The sequence below is a fragment of the Rattus rattus genome, chromosome 1 (assembly GCF_011064425.1).
Source record: "Rattus rattus isolate New Zealand chromosome 1, Rrattus_CSIRO_v1, whole genome shotgun sequence".
In the NCBI taxonomy this organism is placed as follows: Eukaryota; Metazoa; Chordata; class Mammalia; order Rodentia; family Muridae; genus Rattus; species Rattus rattus.
In genome coordinates this window covers 194,694,024-194,714,268 of record NC_046154.1, presented here as the reverse complement: position 1 = coordinate 194,714,268, position 20,245 = coordinate 194,694,024, and the positions used below count along the sequence as shown (strand labels likewise).

The 20,245-nt window shown below is 37.5% G+C and overlaps 1 protein-coding gene across 5 annotated transcripts in view; it reads left to right on the top strand.

Moving 5' to 3' along the window:
• The window catches only part of Cnot2 (CCR4-NOT transcription complex subunit 2), a 91,016-nt gene that overhangs the window by 14,143 nt on the left and 56,628 nt on the right, over positions 1-20,245 (top strand). For 3 of the 5 annotated variants that reach the window (XM_032912673.1, XM_032912651.1, XM_032912658.1), the window contains exon 2: positions 15,989-16,131. In XM_032912673.1, the coding sequence (XP_032768564.1) occupies positions 16,084-16,131 (48 nt within the window). In that variant the 5' untranslated portion in view covers positions 15,989-16,083. The remainder of the gene's footprint in view (positions 1-15,988; positions 16,132-20,245) is intronic. The other 2 variants (XM_032912664.1, XM_032912642.1) reach the window with 1 other exon arrangement.

Below are 20,245 nucleotides of genomic sequence, written 5' to 3'. Positions count from 1 at the left end.
GCAATTATCCTGAAGAATGCATATTTTGCTGTTTATTGGCTGTTTCATAGAGGTTGACTTGTCAGCTCTGGATGTTTCATATCATTGTTAGCCTCTCGTTGATGAGGTAACAGAGTCGTCTTAAGTTACTACATCCATTATTTGAAATGGGTTATTAAGATTGTCCGACTACTGTTGGCTATTTTTCACTCTTTTTCAGTCTTGTTTTACTTTATTTATTCTGGGGTATTTCATCTTAGGTTTGCTTATTTTATTCATATACACACATAGATACTGCAATTAATAGATTTCTGAAAGTCCAATCTTTTTATCATACACACACACACACACACACACACACAAACACATAGCTATACATACTTTGTGTACATAGTATACATACTCCGTGTGTGTGTGTGTGTGTGTGTGTGTGTGTGTGTGTGTGTGTGTGTGTGTGTTAAAATTGTGCTTTGTCTGGTAGTAGTAGTCCCATCAGCTTTGTCATGGCTGCTATTATCCTTGCACTTTTCTCCTCCTCTGGGATGGAATGGGCTAGGGTCTTGTTATGTGGTGTGTTATCTGGCTGGCTTCAACCTCCCAAATTCTGCCTCATCCCCCCAGGTGCTAGGATTACAGAAGTGTATACCAGCATTTCTTTTATAGGATACCAGCTTAATTCCTTTAGTAAATTGCACAGTATTCCTTATTACTTTTTCTTTTGTGTTGCCTAGATTTTTACCAACTTGATTCTTATCCAATAAGAAAAATTTACTCTAAGAAAACTCAATTTCGTTTGCTCCATAGCTACCTTGTCATACTGATGGGCAGCTATGTATTCTAAATATGTCCTCCATAGCTTCCTGTACGGCCTGTAGTATGTGGCATGCCACTTTTCTTTTTCTAGCTTAAAGAATTTGTTTGTTGTTGCCGTAAATATGTCTTAATTGTTGCTTCTGGACATTGCTCCAGTTGTTTATCCTACTTGTAGTTAACTGCGCTTCTTGGACTTCAGATTAATGTTTTTCATTAAATTTGAAGTTTTTAGCCTTTTCCTCAAGGTTTTTTTTTTTTTTTTCTTTTGCTCTTCACATATGTGGGTTCTCTTAACATGTCATATATTCCTGAGGTTCCTATAGTTCTTAATTCTTTCTTGGGGCAACACAATATTTAGTCTTATAGCTGTTAAATTCTCTTTTTCTAGGCATTGTCATTAGTTGATGTTTATTCAGTTCCTGTTTGCCCAGTTCAAGTGTACTATTGTGCCTTTTGTGCAGTTTTCATTTCACTGAGTTTACTTGTCAGCTCTATACGCGTGTGTGCGTGCGTGTGTTTTAATCAAGTACTGAATTCGGTGTTTGCTTATTTGTTTGGTAGTACTGGGGATTTGAACATGGGGATTGAATCTTGGTCTTCACACATGCTGGGCAAACACTCCATTATGAAACTAGATCTTCAGCCTTTTACTTTTTTATTGAAGCAAGGTTTTATTCAGTTGCTCAGAGTGACCATCAACTCACTGCCTAGTCTAGAAAAGTTTTTAATCAGATTCTTATGTCTGGGCCTCATCAGGACTGGAGCCAGAGTCACCCTCAAGGGAAGCATCTCTTTGTAATAGACAGAGACCACTGCAGAAAGACACAGCCAGTCAGCTTGTATACAAAGCTGCAGAGTCCAGTCCCAATGGACACACCTAAACCACTTCCTCACCTAAGGCTCAGGGGACATTGTAGAAGAGGGGACAAGCAAGACTGTAAGAGCTTTCTTACAGTGGCCTTGTGTCTCCCAGTAATGTTGAAGTTACATGCTTCACTCACCAACATGTCTGCCTACACATGAGCTGAGCAAGGGCAGCAACATGCAAAGTGCATGGCAGAAAGGTCCAGGAAGCCTCATCCAGCCAGAGAACTACAGGTAACCAAGGAATGCTGAGAGAAAGTCTTCTCCAGGAAAGCACACTAATTGGATCCCAAAACCAGATGGCCAGCTGTGAAAATATACATGTGAACGGTGTTACACAGACTGAGCAGGTTGTATTTAGGGATATGTATGTGCGTATATGTGCACAGAGTAGCAATTAATGAAAGAAGTGGCCATGAATTTGAAAGAGCAAGTAGGGAGTATGTAGGAATGTTGGAGGGATGGAAGGGAAGGGGAGTGTGTTTGTAATTTAAAATTACAGTTTAACAAAATTAGAAAAATAAGGAGCCTTCTTCTTCAAGAAAGCAAACCAAAACTGGGATTAGAAGTCAACCACTAGGCCTGGCTTAAGATCTTTTTGAAAGATCTTATTTGATGGGATGTAGTCCTAAGTCTTTAATGGGTCCCCTGAATTCCTGACCATATTTATGATGGTTACTTGGAAGTCCCTGCTAAGTCTGACACTGGGCTGCTTCTTAGCTTGTGGATTGTTCTCTGTGCTTTGTAGCCTGTGGAGGGCCAGGTATTTAGTGTATGGCAGTAACTTTGCACACACTGCTCCTCCTTCCTGGGCTTCTTGCTGGTTTATAATGGCTTACCTGTGCTATTTCAATGAAAGTTTATATACTTTGCAGTGGGAAGAATTTGATGTCATAACTCTGGAGGATGAAGTCTTGGAGATACTGACTGGCGTGGTTATCCTAAGACAGTGTAGTCTGTGTATCTTTCACTTGTAGGTCTCTTAAATCTTTTGGTATCACACCCAGGTATCCATCTTCACTGTTGTGCTAATTATGCTGTTGGTTTTTTATGGTTCTCAGGAGGTATATATTGTCTGTCTGATTGAAGTTTGACCTGGAATGGGCTTTTTTTTTTTTTTTTTTTTAACCCTTGTCAAGTCTTTGGTGTTACCCAAGAAGGCCCTTACTAGCTCTTTCCCCCAATTTTCTTTATAGTAACCCAATTGATCTTGAATTCTAGTCCTTTTAGTTATCGCAATGCTCTATGTTTTTGAGTGTACTGTAGGCTTGAACTTCCCCCACACTTCTTTCCAGGTGAGTTTAATTCCTTTGAAGAGAGTTTCACTGCTCTCTGCTTTTCTAGAATCTGAACCACTATACAAGCTTCTGGCTGGCTGGCTTATAGATGTGAAACCTCTATGGTGTGAGTGTGTGTGTGTGTGTGTGTGTGTGTGTGTGTGTGTGTAAAGACAAATCTCTTCATATATGTCAAGGCCACTGAAAGACGGTGGAGAGGCACGCATAAGAAATTCTGCCCACCTCTCCTGGGGGAAGTATAAAATAAAAGAATTATGCTTATCCCTGTCTAGCTTCAAATGAATGAGACTCAAACTATGGTTTGCTTATTAGGCTCTGCGCAATTACTGGGGGATTACCCCTAATCTAATTCTCTAATACTAGTCTGGCTACCTCCCCAACTGTGCACCTCAAGTACTCGCTGCTTGAATCTTCCTAGGTTATTTCTGCTCCAGCAGTCCGGTGTCCTTGGGGGGTGGGGGTGGAGCACTTCCTTCTGGCTTGTGTGGGCCAGTCAAGATTGTTGGCCTCATCTGTGCTCCTTCTCTTGCCCTCACCTTTTCCCCTCACCTGTGGTCCCTACCCTCAACTCCCAGCCAAGAAACTGAAAACCCGCCCACCTCTATTCTCCCCAGTAATTGGCTGTAGCCCTTTTATTTAACCAATAGTTTTAAATTTGGGAGCAAGGTTTGCACAACAAAAACTTGTGTTTGCCCAACAAAAGCTTGTCTTGCAGCACCCAGATCTTGAGGTACAGATTTAGCATTTGAATACATAGCAGCACCAGACCAGCCTCCTATAGGGAAGCACTTTATAGACGGGAATGAACCTTATCTTTTTCTACCCAGAGTAGATCTTGGTCATCTACAGAGGGAGGGGGTTGGTCCAAACTAAGATTCTTACCATATTAAGAGAGATTTAGTAGATGATCTGCAGTGATTGTGGGCTAGTTTCTTTTGTTACATTCAATAGAATGATCCTGAGAGAACTATTTCTTTTTCTTTGAAAAATTTTTGAATAATGAATTTTTTCATTAATTGAAATTTAAAAATTAAATGAGCCTATTTTCTCTGAAGACCTCCTAGGCATTTTAACTTTATATGCATCATTTGTTGATTTTTTTTTTATTTTTACTATATGCTCCATAGACATACTTACTCATATTTGAATTTTTATCATCATTTAGTGTTTGGTGTAAGAGTGATTAAAAATGAGGTATTACCTCCTGATTTGTTTTCTGGAGTACATTGTATCTTTAAATATATCATACACTAGCGAAACTACTTGAGCCTAGGATGGTAGTGATTGGTTTTTTTAGTCAGTTAAATAATTCTAACAGATGCAAGGCTGTTCAGACCTTACCAGTGAATTTAAAGGGCAAAGATATTTCATTTAAATTGTCTGTTTTAAGAGTTGTTCTTGTATTTCTTATCATCTTTTTGGTGCCTGGGGGCTCAGGAGTCATGCATTTTCTGTATTCCTGATATTGATAATTCTGATTGTTAGTCTGCCTAAGGTGCATTTGTTTTTGTCTATTTAAAGCTAAGGTCTAGATGCTATTTTCTTCATAGTTTAAGTTCTTTCAGTTTAGTGTCTTCCCCCAATCTTTTTCATTTCCTCTTTACTTGCTTTGGATGCATTTTGCAGTCTTAGTAGTTTCAGGAAGTGTAATCTTTGATGGTTGACTTGGTCTTTTAAATATAAGCACTTAAAGTTATACGTTTCTGCAAAGTACAGTTTACCTGTATTTCACATTTTTTTGTGTTTTTAATCATTGATCTGTTTATCCTCTATGTCCCTAGGTATATTTCTTTGGTCTTTTAGAGATTGCTCTAGGAATTACTTTGCTTTTGGAAGTTAGTTTACTACAGCCGCATTCATCAGAAGACATCCTTTGTACAAATTCAGTTCTTTAAAATGTATCATTAAAAAAAAATATGTATTAGTGTGATCAGACTTTCTGCCACACCATACCACCCCCAGATTCCTAGTCATTTTGATCATTGTGAAAAGAATTGCAGATGACACATAGATGCCTTGACCAATGGGGAGCATGCGCTTAACAGGATGATCGCGGACGCCGACCCCTGTCAGCACTGTTAGCCCGCATACATACATTTTCTCCAGTGCAAGCAAACAGCTTTCCCCAGGAGCTTTGTTCAGTCCACGTGGTTGACAGTCTTACTTGGATTTGCTTGTTATCGGAAGGCCTCCGGCTGCAAGTAATCTTAAGGTTTTGATAGATATCTAGTGACCTTAAGGGCAGTTCAGAATGTCACTTCTCCTGGGTCAGAGGTATGACTCAGATTTCACTCTTTGCAGTACTGAGTCAGCAGTTCAGTCCTTGGTTTTACCAGCTGATGCTTATGCGGTGGCCTATTCCCAGTAGCCTCCACGCTTGCCAATGTCTAACTAGCCCCCTGACCTGACCTGACCTGACCTGGGCTGTTAGTTTAGTTGAATGGTAGAACACTTGCTATGTCCACCATCTTTGATGCGTACCTCAGCAAGTACGCATGCATACACACACACACTTTTTTTTTTTTTTTGGTAATTTACAGTGTTCTTTAAATGTTTTTCTTGTGCATCGTTGTGTATGACTTTTCTCTCCTATTTCTGATTTCTGTTTATGTAGCCTGTTGTAACTGAGAAGAGTATTGAATAATCAATTGAAAAGTTAGATGTCGTAGTTTACTTTCAGGGTTACTATTTTAGTTAGCTTGAAGCTCTCTCGTTAGTTACATAGAAGACCGTATGTCTTGACCTGAATTTGGTCCCTAAACCCCACAGTGTGTTGTTTTGTTTTTTTAAAGGCAGGTGTAGTGAGTGATGCAGGTTTGTAATCTCAGTGCATTTCTGGGGCTGCTAGTTGGCCAGCCAGCCTAGCCTGCCTCTTGAGTTTTAGTCTAGTTAGAGACCTTGTTCCTCCTCAACAGGAAAGTATTCTCTTTCTGACTTTCTTATAGCCAGGTTACATCAAAGATGATATAGTCTGGATTTTGAGCCAGAAATCTCTGATTCTATTCTATCTGGCTGCCACTAATTAATTATATATTATTCTTTAAAACAAGATGTTTAAACTAATTGTGTTCTGAGAATTATCCCCGGTTGTCTTATTGTAAAGATTTTTAAGGGGTTGGGGATTTAGATTTTAAACCCTGGGTTCGGTCCCCAGCTTTTTAAACCGTTTTTTCTCGAATGGGTCTTGAGTAAAACATGCAGACTCTTTTCATATATGCAAGATAAATATGCTTCTGAAAGTTTATTATATTAGAATATTGGTTTAAAAATAGTGATTGTATATTCAATGGTGTGCTTATTACCACAAAGTCTAATGAAACATTGTAATGTTTGCACTAATACTGGTGTAAGTGATAGTTTGAGATTTGAAGCAACTGAACTGATTGGAAATATCTTGAGTTTAGGGTGGTTAAAAAAAAAAAAAAAAAAAGACAGGGGTTGGGGATTTAGCTCAGTGGTAGAGCGCTTGCCTAGCAAACGCAAGGCCCTGGGTTCAGTCCCCAGCTCCGAAAAAAAGAAAAAGAAAAAGAAAAAAAAAAAAAAAGACAGATGAAGGCAGCTGTTAGGATTGTAAGATCCTTACCTATGTTTCAATTAAGTAAATACCACATTTCAGTTAGTGTGTTAGGAAAGTAAAGGTGTAATTTCTCCTTTGCCCCTTCTTTAATAAGTCGGTTACTGATAGGGAAGATGGGATTACTCTTGGATTATATTGGTTATTTATTCTTAAATGATATGGGAAAAGTAGAAGGAACAACCATAGCATTCACAAGGTAGAAGAAATGGGGAGAGTCAGCAGGAAATCTGTTATGGCGCCAAGCAACTATTAAAATATGGAGGAAAAAAGGTGGAGTCTGGTGTTTAAATCTTTAAGGTATTTATCTTTAAGTGAATTAAAATTGGAAAACTTAAAAGATGTGATTAGTAGAAAATCTGGTCATCACAGAAAGCCTGATCCTACGTCAGAATATCAAGGGGGGATAAGAAGACCAGTTTCTACATCATACTATCAAGGGCAGTAAAAAAAAAAAAAAAAAGACAGGATTTTTTTTTAAAACATGATTTTCAGTAACCAGCTTTTAAAATTAACCTTCTGATTGCTGTTCTTATTTTTGCCAGACAAAATGTTAATGTTGCATTCCTTTTAAGGAAAATAGTGTTTGCAGTTGAAGTCGGTAAAGCAGTCAGTGTAATTTGTGGTTCATTAGTCATTTCGTAGACTATGTATGTAATGTGTCATGCTTTAGGTACTTTCGATAAGAACGGTAAGTGCAATAGACAGAGCCTCTGAAAGGGACTTAGATACGAAGGATCGTGCAGACAAAACAACAGGACAAAACCCAGACATTGGACGGTCTGTGAAGGCCTTTGTGAAGACAGACAGTTAAGGAGAAATGGCAGTGTTATGAAGGTCCTTGGCATTGAAAAACTGAGCAGAGATCTTTGGAAAACAGACTACAGAGACCCTGAGTTAAAAACTGCCTTGGAGGTTGACTGACACTGCTCCTCTTCGTCCTCCCTCTCCCCTTCTTCCTTCTTCACTTCTCTTCTTCTACATATCATAATCTCTATCTACACTCTCAGCCTTCTTTCCTCTCGGGCGTTACTACACTACACTTTGGTTTAGTAGACCTCTGTTTACACTGTTCTTTCATTCCTGAGCTGCCCGAGTGGGAGGGATCCCAGCCTCAAGTGCTTCCTTATTACTGCCTGACATTTTTGCTTATTTATTGCCTCCTCTCTCTTCACTCTCAAAAACAGTTTACATCTCTTCTCCTGCCTTAAACCTCTGACATCTCCTTTCATAGCTGTGTTTTGAGCTGATGGCTTTGTTTTGTATTTTAGTAAAAAACCGAGTAACCAGAGATCAGTATACTTCCAATAATGTCTACTTACTTAAATTTACTCCTGCTTAACTTTCTTGTAGCAATATACTCTGTGTCTAAGTCTAGTCTCTTAAACACCCCACCCACATTTCCAAAAAAAATCATCTGGATTCTATCCTACCATCGCCCCCCCCCCCCACTATGGTTATTTTACTGTTGCTGTGATAAAACACCATGGCCAAGGGATAAGAGTCCCTCGGCTGTGGCAGGGAGGCATGACAAAAAGCAGCGGACATGGGGCACATGGGGCTAGAGCATGATGCTCAGAGCTCACACAGAGCAGAGTTACCTGGGAATGACAAGAGACTTTAAACTCTCAGCCTGGCTGCAGGGACATGCTTCCTCTGACAGGGCCACACTTTTGATATTTCCACAAACTATGCTACTAACTGGGAACCAATGGATCAGATTTATAAGCCTATGGGGAACATCCATTCAAAGTCCCACATCTACTATATCAAACTTTTTGTGTCTTACAAACTTCACTTTAGCTATCCTTTCAGCCATTTATTTCTTTTGCTCCTTGTATGACTCTCTGTAAAATATTTCTCTGTTTTTATCTCTAGTTACTCTGTTCCTACTCCCTTGTGAAACTGTGTGTAGTGCTGTTTTAGCTCTATTGTCCAACCAAAAGTGTTGCTATGACCTGACCATCAGATGACTTCTGGTAGTTAAATACATAGATTAATAGTTTTGTTACTTATTTTTAATGAAGAACTTTTAAAACAGTTGCTTTTTCTTTGAACTGGTTACCCCAATTTTAAGAATACCTACACAACTGTCTTTATTTAGTGTTGCCGGAAGCCAGAGCTTTTGTCCTGTATAACGGAGGAAATGAGTCACACCCAGGTTGTGCTGGTTGTTTAAACTTAAAGCGGCTTTAAGTACTAGGGAGGCTACAGAGGGCTTCTCCCTAGCCTTAGGGTCCAGTGCATTCATTTGCAAGCACAAGGTTCAGAAAATGTTGGCTTTTTGTCATTTAAGTTCAGTAGGATATCCTTGTGTTTCATTTTATTTGAGTCAAAATTTGAGTATCTTGAAATGCTGAGCCTGTTAAATATATAAATCTGAATGTTAGTTGACCAAAATTTCTTAAAATTATTTGTGATAGAACTATGTAGTCAGATTAAAAGAAGGCTATTAAAACTACCACCTCAGAGATGCAAACACAAAGTTATGAAATACTAAATTATGATAACCAGACAGATTTGATTTAAAGGGACTATATTGTTGGTTAACTTTTGCTTTTCTTTGTCAGTAAAAGCAACCTTTCATTTTACATATTAATAATTGGCCTTTGAAATCTGAATTATTAAGATAAAATATCTTCTATGTGGCAGTTTTACTAAACTTGCTATGCTGCAACTAAAGTCCAGCTTTTCTTTGTCTGTTTTTATGTACTACTTAGTCATCAACTCGGATTTTGAAAATATTTATCTGTGTAACAAACTATAAATTAGTTGTGACAACAAGAGAACTTGACTTTTTGAGAAAGAGTTCTTGATAAATACCTCATGTTAACTGTATATGGTTAGTTTCAACTGTCAACTTGACAAAATGTAGCATCACCTGGGAGATGGGCTTCTGAGCTCATTTGTGAAGCACCATGTGGGTGGTGGGAATCAAACTGGAGTCCTCCTCTTGAGAGAGCAGCCAAAGCTTTTGACCACAGGGCTTCCTCTCTAGCTTCCTCTGTGGCACATCAAGTTTTAATTATGTTAATTGAGGTGAACCCACACACTGGTGGCACCTTCTCCTGGGCAGAAATATCTGCTGTTGATTGTGGATGTAATGTGACCAGCTCTCTCAAGCCTCAGCCATGGTGACTTCCCTGCAAAGATGAGCTATAACCTAGGATTGTGAGCCAAATGACCCTTTCTCCTTTAAGTTGCTTTTTGTCAGGTTTTTTTTTTTTTTTGTTTTTTTTTTTTTTTTTTGGTTCTTTTTTTTCGGAGCTGGGGACCGAACCCAGGGCCTTGCGCTTCCTAGGCAAGCGCTGTACCACTGAGCTAAATCCCCAACCCCTTTGTCAGGTTCTTAACACAGCAACAAGGTGATGTCTATTTTTTGACGTTAAGATGTGTTTCTTGAATGCAGCAGAGAGATGAGGCATGTTTTCATATCCGTTTGTTTTGTCTGTGTTGTTTTACTGGAGAATTAAGAGCATCAATTCTGAGAGCTATCAGTGAGCAGTGATTTGGTGGTGATGTTGTATCATGAAGTGTGAGTTTCCCCTCTTTTTTGTTTGAGGTTATTTTTTCTTGGGTATGGTTGAGGTCTTTCAGTTGTAAATTTCCTTCTCCCACCTTTTGTAAGGCCAGATATGTAGATAATTCCTTAAATTTGGTTTTATCATGGAATGTCTTCTTTTCTTTCTTTTTTTTTTTTTTTTTTTTTTTTTCTTTTTTTTTCGGAGCTGGGGACCGAACGGGGGGCCTTGTGCTTGCTAGGCAAGCGTTTTACCGCTGAGCTAAATCCCCAACCCCTATTCTTTTCTTTTTTAAATTGGATATTTATTTGCATTTCCAATGTTATTCCCTTTTCTGGTTTCCTGTCCCTAACCCCCCCCATCCCATCTCCCTCCCCTTCTTCTATGAGGGTGTTCCCCCACCCAACCACCCATCCTATCTCGCCTCCCAGCCCTGAATGTCTTATTTTCTTCGTCTACTTTAATTGCAAGTTTTGCTGGGTACAGTATTCTGGGCTGGCATGTGTGGTCTTTTAGAGTCTGTAGCACATCTGTCCAGGCCCTTCTGGGTTTTAGAGTCTCCCATTGAGATGTCAGGTGTTAGTTAATTCTAATAGGTCTGCCTTTTTATATTTTACTTGGTCTTTTTTCTTTTAGTTTTTACTATTCTTTCTTTGTTTAGTTGTTTTTTTTTTTTTTTAATTTTAGGAATTTCTTTTCTGGTCCCGTCTATTTTGTGTTCCATATGCTTTTTATACTTTGATATGTAGCTCCTTTGGGTTAGGGGGGTTTTCTTCTATGATTTTTCTGAAAATATTTTCTCTGCTTTTGATATGGTTTCTTCTTTCTATATTCCTGCAGTTTTTTGATTTGGTCTTTTTTTGTGGGATCCCATATATTTTGTGCCTGGCTTTCTTTTTTTTTTTTTTTTTTCAGTTCTTAAAAACTGTTTTATTTAGTCATTTCCTTCCACTGTTTGTGCTTTCACAGATTTTTCTTAAGGGATTTATTCTTTTCCTCTGTCAGGGCTTCTGTCATAGTCATGAAGGCAGTTTTAAGGTATTGTCTTGTGCTGAGGGCTATGTTGGAATACTCAGGGCCCGCTGAGGTACAGTTGTGGGCTGGGCTGTCGTGGAAGCCTGCTGTCCTGGCTGTTATCAGTTGCGCTTTTATTCTGGCATCTGGGTTTGGGAGGGTAGAATTCTAGGTGCTAATATCTGGACTTTTTTAGTTGGGTGCTTTGTTCTTTGGTGTGACACTCCCCCTCCCCCAAGTTCTTAGAAGGGTGTGTAGACTATCTTCAGATATTTTTGGGGTTCCAGGTAAAGTGTGTTTCTACATGTTGGGAGCTGACACTTAGGGATGGGAATCAACTTAGAGGTGAAGAGGAAGGTTGAGGGGGTCACAGGAGGGAGGAAAGCAGGGTGTTCCATCATGATCTTCTTAGTCCCTTGGGAATGAGGGCAGAGAATGAGGAGAGGCCTCAACAGAAGGTCTGTTACAGAGCTGGACTGGGGATGGAGTTTGGATATGGAGAATAGAGAGGAAGATCTGCAGTTCACTGACTGCTTAGAGCCTCCAGGCTCCCAGGAACTAACTGCCTTTTGGAGTTTGGGGCTGGGTTAAACATGAGTAGGGAGTTGGAGGAAATCTGTGTGATCTACTGGAGATGGGATTGGGCTGGGGATCTAGGACTCTAGCAGGAAGGGTGTGGAGGTGGTTTTCTGTAGAACTAAAGATGAGATTGGAGGAGTCTACTTATTTCCCTGGTTCATTGTGACTTGTGGGTTCTTGAGGAGTTTCAGTCTGAATTCATTCTCATAGAGTGATGCATTAAAGATTTGTCCATGTTGCCTAAATTAGTTCTGTTTTATTGTTGAATAACATTTTATCATTGAAATAATCATTTTAGTCATTTACTAAGAATGATACCCTTATTAATATGAGCATTTGTGTACTGGTTTTGATGTGGACATAAATTTCAATCTGATAAATAACTAGGAGATAGAATTATGTAGTTATATAGCAAGCCAATGTTTAGGGTTTTTTTTATTGCTAAAACTCTCTTCTAAAATAGCTACTTTAGTTTTTAAAAGGTCTTAGTTGAATTTTAGAGCTCTTTGATGGTGATTCTTTTCTTTCTGTTCTTAAAATGCTGTCAGTGGGGGCCAGTCTTCCAGTTGTCTGTCTGTCTTATTCTGTCCTCACCCGTGCTACTGCACTGAAGCCTTGGAGCCAGTGACATTTCTTTCTGCTGTCAGTATTTTTCGTCATTGTACCAGACAGACCTTGCATTGACATGCTCATTTGAAAATCTAGAATATATTTAGTGATACCTGCTTTCACATCCTTGCCTAGCAATTCCACCGTTTGTCTAATTGCAATATTTATTTTCACTTGTTATATTTCAACTTATTACGAGTTATACTATTTACTTGCTGTTGGGTTCTTTTATGCTAGTCTGTCGGGTTCCTTCATGTACTGTTGAACTGCTTGAGAATTGCAAGTATGTTACTTAGAATCAGGCTAATATCTCTTTTGAGTTAGGTCCCTCCACAGTGTTTTTCTAAAGTTTACCTGATCTAATAGTTGAAACTTTCATTAAGTTCTGAACAGGAAACCTTATGAACTTCGAGATTGTTTCTCCTGTTAATGTTTTCTTCTCTAGACTGAGGCTTTTTCATATGTAGATACAAGTCATCACCCAGCTTAAAATCCATTAAATTTCTACTAAAGGCATTCTCTGTTCAGGTCCTTGGGTTCTTTATTGCTGAAGCCTTGATCTTTATTTACCTTGCAGATTCTAGTTGCCTGTTTCCTCTGTCTAACTTGGAACCCTGAACTCTGATTGGCTTCCACTCTGCCCTTCCTACTGTTACCTGGGAGCACTGATAGAACTCACTTCATTGGTTCTGCTCTCTTTATATCCTGAAATGGCTGGTGCTTACATGTCAAAATGGCTGTCTCATATAGTTTGTCTGGTTTAATGTAGATGAATAAAGCTAATCTTTTTGTTTTGTTTTCTTTCATTGAAGGTAACTCTGCTTATTAGAAAAATTTCCCTGTAATTTGGCAAACACATACTTTTATGACTTTGGACTATTTGTAGGACTTTGTGGGAAAACAGTATACACCTGCTTTAGGAGCAATGACATTCTTGCTCCTGGTTGTCGCTTTTCACAGACTGTCTTAGGTGCATATGTGTAATGTGTATGGCAGATCATTTCACTCCCTGGATGTCAGTCATCACCACAGTGCATTATTCAGTACAGCATAGGGCGAAGTTAGTGCTGACAAATGGTCCTTTTTTTCATACTTGCTAAGAGTATTGCTAAAGTAGTACTTAGCACATACATCTTTATTCCTAACTGTCCTTTTTTGTATAATTAAGATGCTGTTAAAGTTGTGTAACACAAGTATTAAGTTACCTTGCTTAATTTTAGATTTTAAATGTATCTTTTGATAAAATTTACATAATATGAAAGTGTATTACTATATGGGATTTTACTCAAACAAAATATTTTTAAGGAGAAAAGCATTCTTATTCTATAATTAGTGACTCAACTTTTAGATTATTGTTCACTGAATTCAGTTAGTATTAAAGTCAGATAGATCCTATCTTAAAACTCTTTTGATACTATTAAACACTAACACTACAAACAAGATTACTGGTTAAGAGCTATATAATGAAAAAAATTTTTGACAGCCAAGCCAAATATGTGTTACACTATTGTTATGGAAAAACCAGTTCACGTCATAATTTTGTTTTTAAAATACCCTAATTCCTGATTCAAAAATATAGATCTATGGTGGAGTGGTTGCCCAACGTTTGCAAGGCTCTGTGTTCACTGTGAAGCATAGCATAAATTAAATAGTGAACGCAAAGCAGTTTAAATGATGACTACATTTATAGTACTAAATATACTAGTGGTTCAGTAAATCCTTATTTTTGAGAAACATACTTTATTCCAAATGCACATAATTTTTTTTAATGTGCAGTTACAGTTTTGCTCTAGAGTCAGGCATCTTGAAGTATTTCAGCTCAACATGTACCATGATGATCAAACCGAGTAAAATCATCCTTCCACAACTTGGTAATTTTATTATATGGATTCCTTGTAAAACTTTGTCAATGATGTTATTGACTAAGCCTGCTCAGTCAGTCAACAGGTTCTCCAGAGCAGAAGCAAGGATTAAAAAGAAAAGAGATAGTTAAACAACACCGTAGTATGACCCAGCCAGTTCTGAGGCTGAGGTGGGTTTATTTTTTCTCAATCTGCCTGAAGCCTACTTCTTTGTTCTCGTCTAAAATCAGATTCCTGCCTGAGCTAACTTCCCTGTCCTGGCCCAATGTCAGATTCCTGCCAAGTGGCCCCAAAAGCTCTCCACATGTTAGTTTTCCATTTAAAATTTATTCTCTTAGTGGATTGTGTCAATGTATATATATATATTTGTAAACCTTTGTATTGTCCTCTTTAGTAACACTGCCTTGAGATTTTTATTGTTTTTAAATTGCAGGCCTTACTGGTTACCAGTACTTAACTGCTTTTGCAGAGGACTTGGGTTTTGGTTCCTAAACCCTGTCACATGGCTCTTATCACCCATAACTTCAGCCCTAGAGGACCTGATATCCTGTTCCCATGATCACATACCTATTCACATACATACATACATGCTTATCTGTAATTTAAATACATAAAAATTTGAGGAGTTTGTGTATGTGGTTAATGTATGTGTGTGGTGTTAGTGTGTGGGTATAGACGGTGTCTCTAGGAGCCACATGAGGTTTCCTCAACTAGAGTTGCTGTCACTGAACCTGAAGGTCATTGACTGAGCTGTGCTGGTTGGCAGGTCAGTGAGCTTCAAGGATCTGCTTGTCCACCCCTCTTCCCCCTAAGGCTCCTACATGGATTCTAGGGATGGAAACGAGTCCTGAGCTTTGGAGGCAGGCTCCTTACCTACTGAGCCATCTCTACAGTCCTTATCTAACCCATGGATTAGAAATTTGATGCTTTTAGTGTCTCATCCTAATGTACATTTTATTTTTAAAAAAATTTGAATGCAAAATTATAATGGATAGCAACATTATTTAGTAGCTATGTAAGAGTAAATGTTTTATACTGTTATGGCTATTCGTACTGAACTGTATCTCATACATTCTTATAGAACTACCTTGAAATCTTTGAACTACTTGAATTTTACTTTATAGTTTTGAAACAGCATAATTTTTCTCTCAGTTTAGTTTTTTTTTTAACCTGACATGTTCAGTGTATATTTATTTTGTGCATATTTACCCAGGTTAAGAAATGAGTATCATTAATCCCCCCCATGCCAAAAAGTGAATCCTATTGTAATGTGTATGAAATTGGGGTGTGAAAAGCAGGTGCTTGTTCTCTGTTGCAGTTATGCTAATGGAACCCTGAATCGGGTTTTAATTTAATAATTGTTTAAATACCATGTGCTTCCATCTTACTGCATGGAGATGAGCTTCCTGACCACAGGAATGACACATGAACACACAATGCATTCTTACATCGAGGATAGGCAGTGGGGGGACAAAGGGTTAAATGACTGAGTCTGAATTAATTGGTTATTTGGAGAATAACCAGAGAATATTTAAGACACACAAAAAAGTTTGGGATAAGGTGGGTTTTTGTTGTTGTTTTCCTTTTTACCTTTGTTTTTGTTTTTTTGCATTTCTTCTTGTTGTGTAATGTATGGTATTGTGACGGCAGTGGAAGCAGCTATGAACGGACTGTTTCATATCAGACAATCTCTACCTCAAAGCCTAGTGCTAGTTGCCTGCTACAGTACCTGGGGGGAGGATGGGACAGAGTCTAAGACAATGCATTTTGGGTTTGTTCTCTATGTATTTTGTATGTTAAGTTGAATATTTTTGTTAATGTTATGTATATTTACATGTTAGTAATTTTGATGGCTTTTGGATAATTCCACTCTAGAGGGAGAACTGGTGGGCGGTCCTTCCTGTGACACGACCCTTGAGTGACAGTTCTATTTGATTGCCTCCAGTACTGTGAGGAAAGGACACGACTCTATGGTGAGGACTGATGGACATACATTATCTGAGAAAAGAAACTACCAGGTAAGATGTTTTTCCTTCCCTTTTTTCCATGTGTCATAGTACATTGAACTGTTTTAACATAGAGTTGGAACTAACAGATTATAATGAGTACAATCTCCTGAAAATTTGTGGTATAAATTTAAATATTATATAATGGAATTGACAGCTTGAATAATTGTGAATGTTTCACAAAATAACGTGTTTATATTGGTATATTTTTAGTACCAGAACAATTTTCTGACTTATATGCCAAAATTTAGAATTATCTGAGATATATGATTTTTGGCTGGATTCAAAGGCAGTAGTTCATAAAGTATTTTATGCATATTCCTGAAAGAATGGAGTGTAAGTTTGGGGTTATATTTTGTATAATAGAGTGTTAGAGAAATGTATAGCATTGGATAGGCTATAGAAGAAATATAAGTGAAATCTAGAAATATATGATGACTCAGACCTGTTTCATTTGTCACTAATATGCTGTCCTTACAACATCAGATTGTTTCGTTTCTTACTTAACAGTATCCATTCTTAATATAATTATGTAGGGATGCTCAAAAGATATTGGAAGCGTAACAGTTCTGAGCTTTCAAAAGAAGGTGAACTTTAAAGGTAGTGTTATTGAAGTGATTTTTAAAGAAAGAGCAGTTAGTGTTTGAAGTTAAGTTTTAAATGGAAACTTACTTCATTTCATTCAATAGTGAATCAAGTATGAAATTGTGAAGTAATATTAAATATTGAATAAGTTCATATAGGAGTGAGCTGTTAGGCTTCCTGTGCAGACATGGTTCCAGCCTGTTGCTCCTTCTCACCTCAGGAGCTTGTCCTTTGAGACTAGGACAGCTAATGTGACACACCAGCTTTGGACAGCTACTCACACACTCAGCATTTGGTGGAGTGCAATTAATCCTTTCTTCCCACACACGGAGGCATGAACAGTGGAGAGAACGGAAAGTGAGTTTTATGCTGTGTGTCAGCAAAGAGTCTTTGGTTAGAAGACTTGGATTCTGTCTTGGAGCACCATCCCCAATAGAAGATGCTTCTGTATCTAACCTTCCTAGAGCTTTTATCCAACTTGATGGATGAAGTTTCTGGCCAGGTTTTATTATTTTAATTAGCCAGAGTAAGCTGGGATTATGTTGAATCAATTCTTCCTGTAACTCCTCTCTGATTTGTCCTCATAAACTGGACTAGCCTCTGCTGATTATTATTTGTGCTTGCTCTGTAGCTCTTCCTACCTCAGAACCACTTCCAGCAGCTTGTACTTGTTAGATTTGATTGGTTACACTTTTTGGGCTTTTGCATCTTTGTTAGGTTTTGCTAAATCACTACAAGAGTACTGTGATGGGCTGTGTGGCATTTCAGTGTTCACAAACATCCATCCGCAGGGTGAGCATAGAACTTCCTTTGATTTATACATTGTAGCATAGCTAATTGTGTCATGGAACAATATGTACACTTCTGGAATTTATACTTATGAACGGAGTAAAGCAGTTATATTTTGCCAATAAAGATTGACTTACTTCAGTTTATACTACTGTAAAAGTGCTAAATTCTATTTTTAGTATGCAAATAATACAAGTTTTTGAGCTTGCATGAAGATGCATTCTTGACTAGACCTGCTGACTGAATATATTTTTTTACTATTTGCCTTTTACTGTTACATAGTGGTGTCCAATGTATATTGAAAAGTCTTTGAAAACAGGTCTGGATTGTAAAATTATTTTGTTTTTAAGCCTCCTCTGAAAAGAATATGTGCATAGAAGACTGGTTTTATATCTAGCATTAAGATTAATTTAATTGAGAGTATATGGAGAAGTCACAATGTTGAATCACCAAAGTAAAATTGTATGTTTTGGTAACTCTTAGGAGCATATATATTCTAAGATGAAACTAATTTGGAGTTTAAAAATTTTCACTTTATAAGCATTTCCTTCTTTTCATTATTAAAGTAGACTTTCTTTGTGTCTGTATAACTTCATTTATTTGAGAGCTTTTTGGTTTTGGAATTTGTTTGTTTCTTTAAGCATCCTGATAATTGCCTAATACTTGAGAGTAACAAAAAATATTTCTCCAATTCCTCATTTCCATACAGACCTTATAGACTTTCAGTTACACAGGAGTTGAAGTACTGGTTTTTGTAGTAGTATTAACTTGTATGTTTTGTTTGTCAATAAGCCCAGTTAGGCATTTGAATATAGTAGATGAAGTTTGTTTGCATAAATAACTTAGTTTAGAAAAGCAGTCCTTTTTGAAAGGGTCATCAAGCTTTTTATAAGAAAGTGGACATTGTCAGTTTTAATTTTTTTCTGTTTATTCTTCCTATAATTTATACTAATTTTGCCATAGCTATGAACACTCAGAAATTTCAATCATCTTAATTACCACTTTGACTCTTTAATGGCTTTCTCTGATTCTCAAGCCCTAAACATGGCACCTACTTGACTTTGCTTGGATGTATTCCTCCCAATGATTTTATGTGCACCTACGCCCTCAATAGCTCTTCTCTAACTGCCTCTGCTAGGCTTGACTATTAGTAATTTAAAGCCGACTGAAGGCTCCGTGTGCCTTTACCCCAAGCTTTTAACAGTTCGGATCTCTGAAGGAATAGTATCCTTTCTTCATGACTCGATAATAATTTGATTTCCATTTTTCCAGAAGCTTCCCTGTAATGGACTCAGGGCTTTTGTTCCAATTGCTCTCAAGTCCTATATACTCGTAGATTGGTGTTGGCCTTAGTTCTGAACAACCATCTATTTTCTCTCAATTTCCTGTACACTTAGACTGTTCGTTCTATAGACAGGAACTACAGATGGCTGCTTAAACTCATTTAAGTTAAATAATATTACATTTTTAGTTTGCCAACCATGCAAGGCACATTTTAAATGCTTAGTGTATACTTCTGCTGGTGGCTACTGTACTGATCAGTGCACATTAGACTGCCTCCATCATTATAGAACTGCAAGAGAGCACGTCTGTGTGCATTTAATCAGCTTGTTGAAAACTACAGCTGCAACTGTTTATTTTGGCACCACCAGTCCTTAACGTGCTACCTGCTATACAGGTAAATGTTCAGTGAATATTGTTTGAATAAAACAATTACAATAAACAATACAATAAATAAAACAAATTACAAAAACAATTACAAAAACAAAACAATAAAATAAAATTACTGAAAAACTGAGAGGAAAAAACAGGGCAATGTGCTAGCTATCTACTAGTGCATTTCTAAGATTTTTACACTGAATGCAACCTTCCTTACATTTATCTTTTAGCAATAAAAATTAATTTTTTCCTCATAAAATGTTGAAGAAAAGCACTAAGTCCAATATGAACATTCACCGTTCTAACTTTTTTTCTTAGTGCTTTACTTTGTAGTCTTTCCTGATGAGTACAAGTGCAAATGGGTTTGCTGTTTTTGTTTTGTTTTTATTTTTTCTTAACAAATACGTATCTTCGCTTGTTATTTTTATGGAGATATTGCCATATCTCATTTCTTGTTTTATTTTTCAGAAGTGGTTATTAATTTGAGTTTGGCATTTCACTCCTTTTTATATATTTTTTTTACTATGTATGTAGGTTTTGATATTTATAGGCACGTGCTTCTTTGTGGCAGTATTTTGACAAGTTATCCCTTATATTCCACTGTTTTGAGTAGGAAAAAATGAGCTTTTAACTGACTTAACCTTCAGACAGTTTCCCAAGATAAACACTTAACACTTGACAGTGTACTATAAAGTACAAATTAATCTAACTAATAAACACATAAGTGGTTAGGAAGAAGTGTTTCTACTTGGTAAGTTTTAAGCATTACTATATACAGACTAACATTTTATACTGCAGTGAAATGTAAGTATAAACCATGGAAACACCCTGTTTCATTTTTATAAGTCAGTATGAAAAGTCTGTCTGCAGGCCACATGCATCTTTGGTTAGTTGATGTCTCAGAGTCTTAGTTGTACTAGGCAGCTTGGGACTTCCTTTGGGTCCTTCTAATGTGTTTAGAAACACAAACATTTGTGCATCTTTGAATATGTAAGGTATTGATAAAACAGTGACTATCAGAGACCACTTAGTATAAAAATCTGTAGGGATTCTTTTTTAATGAGTACTTAACAGTAGGTCTGATGCCTAGAGT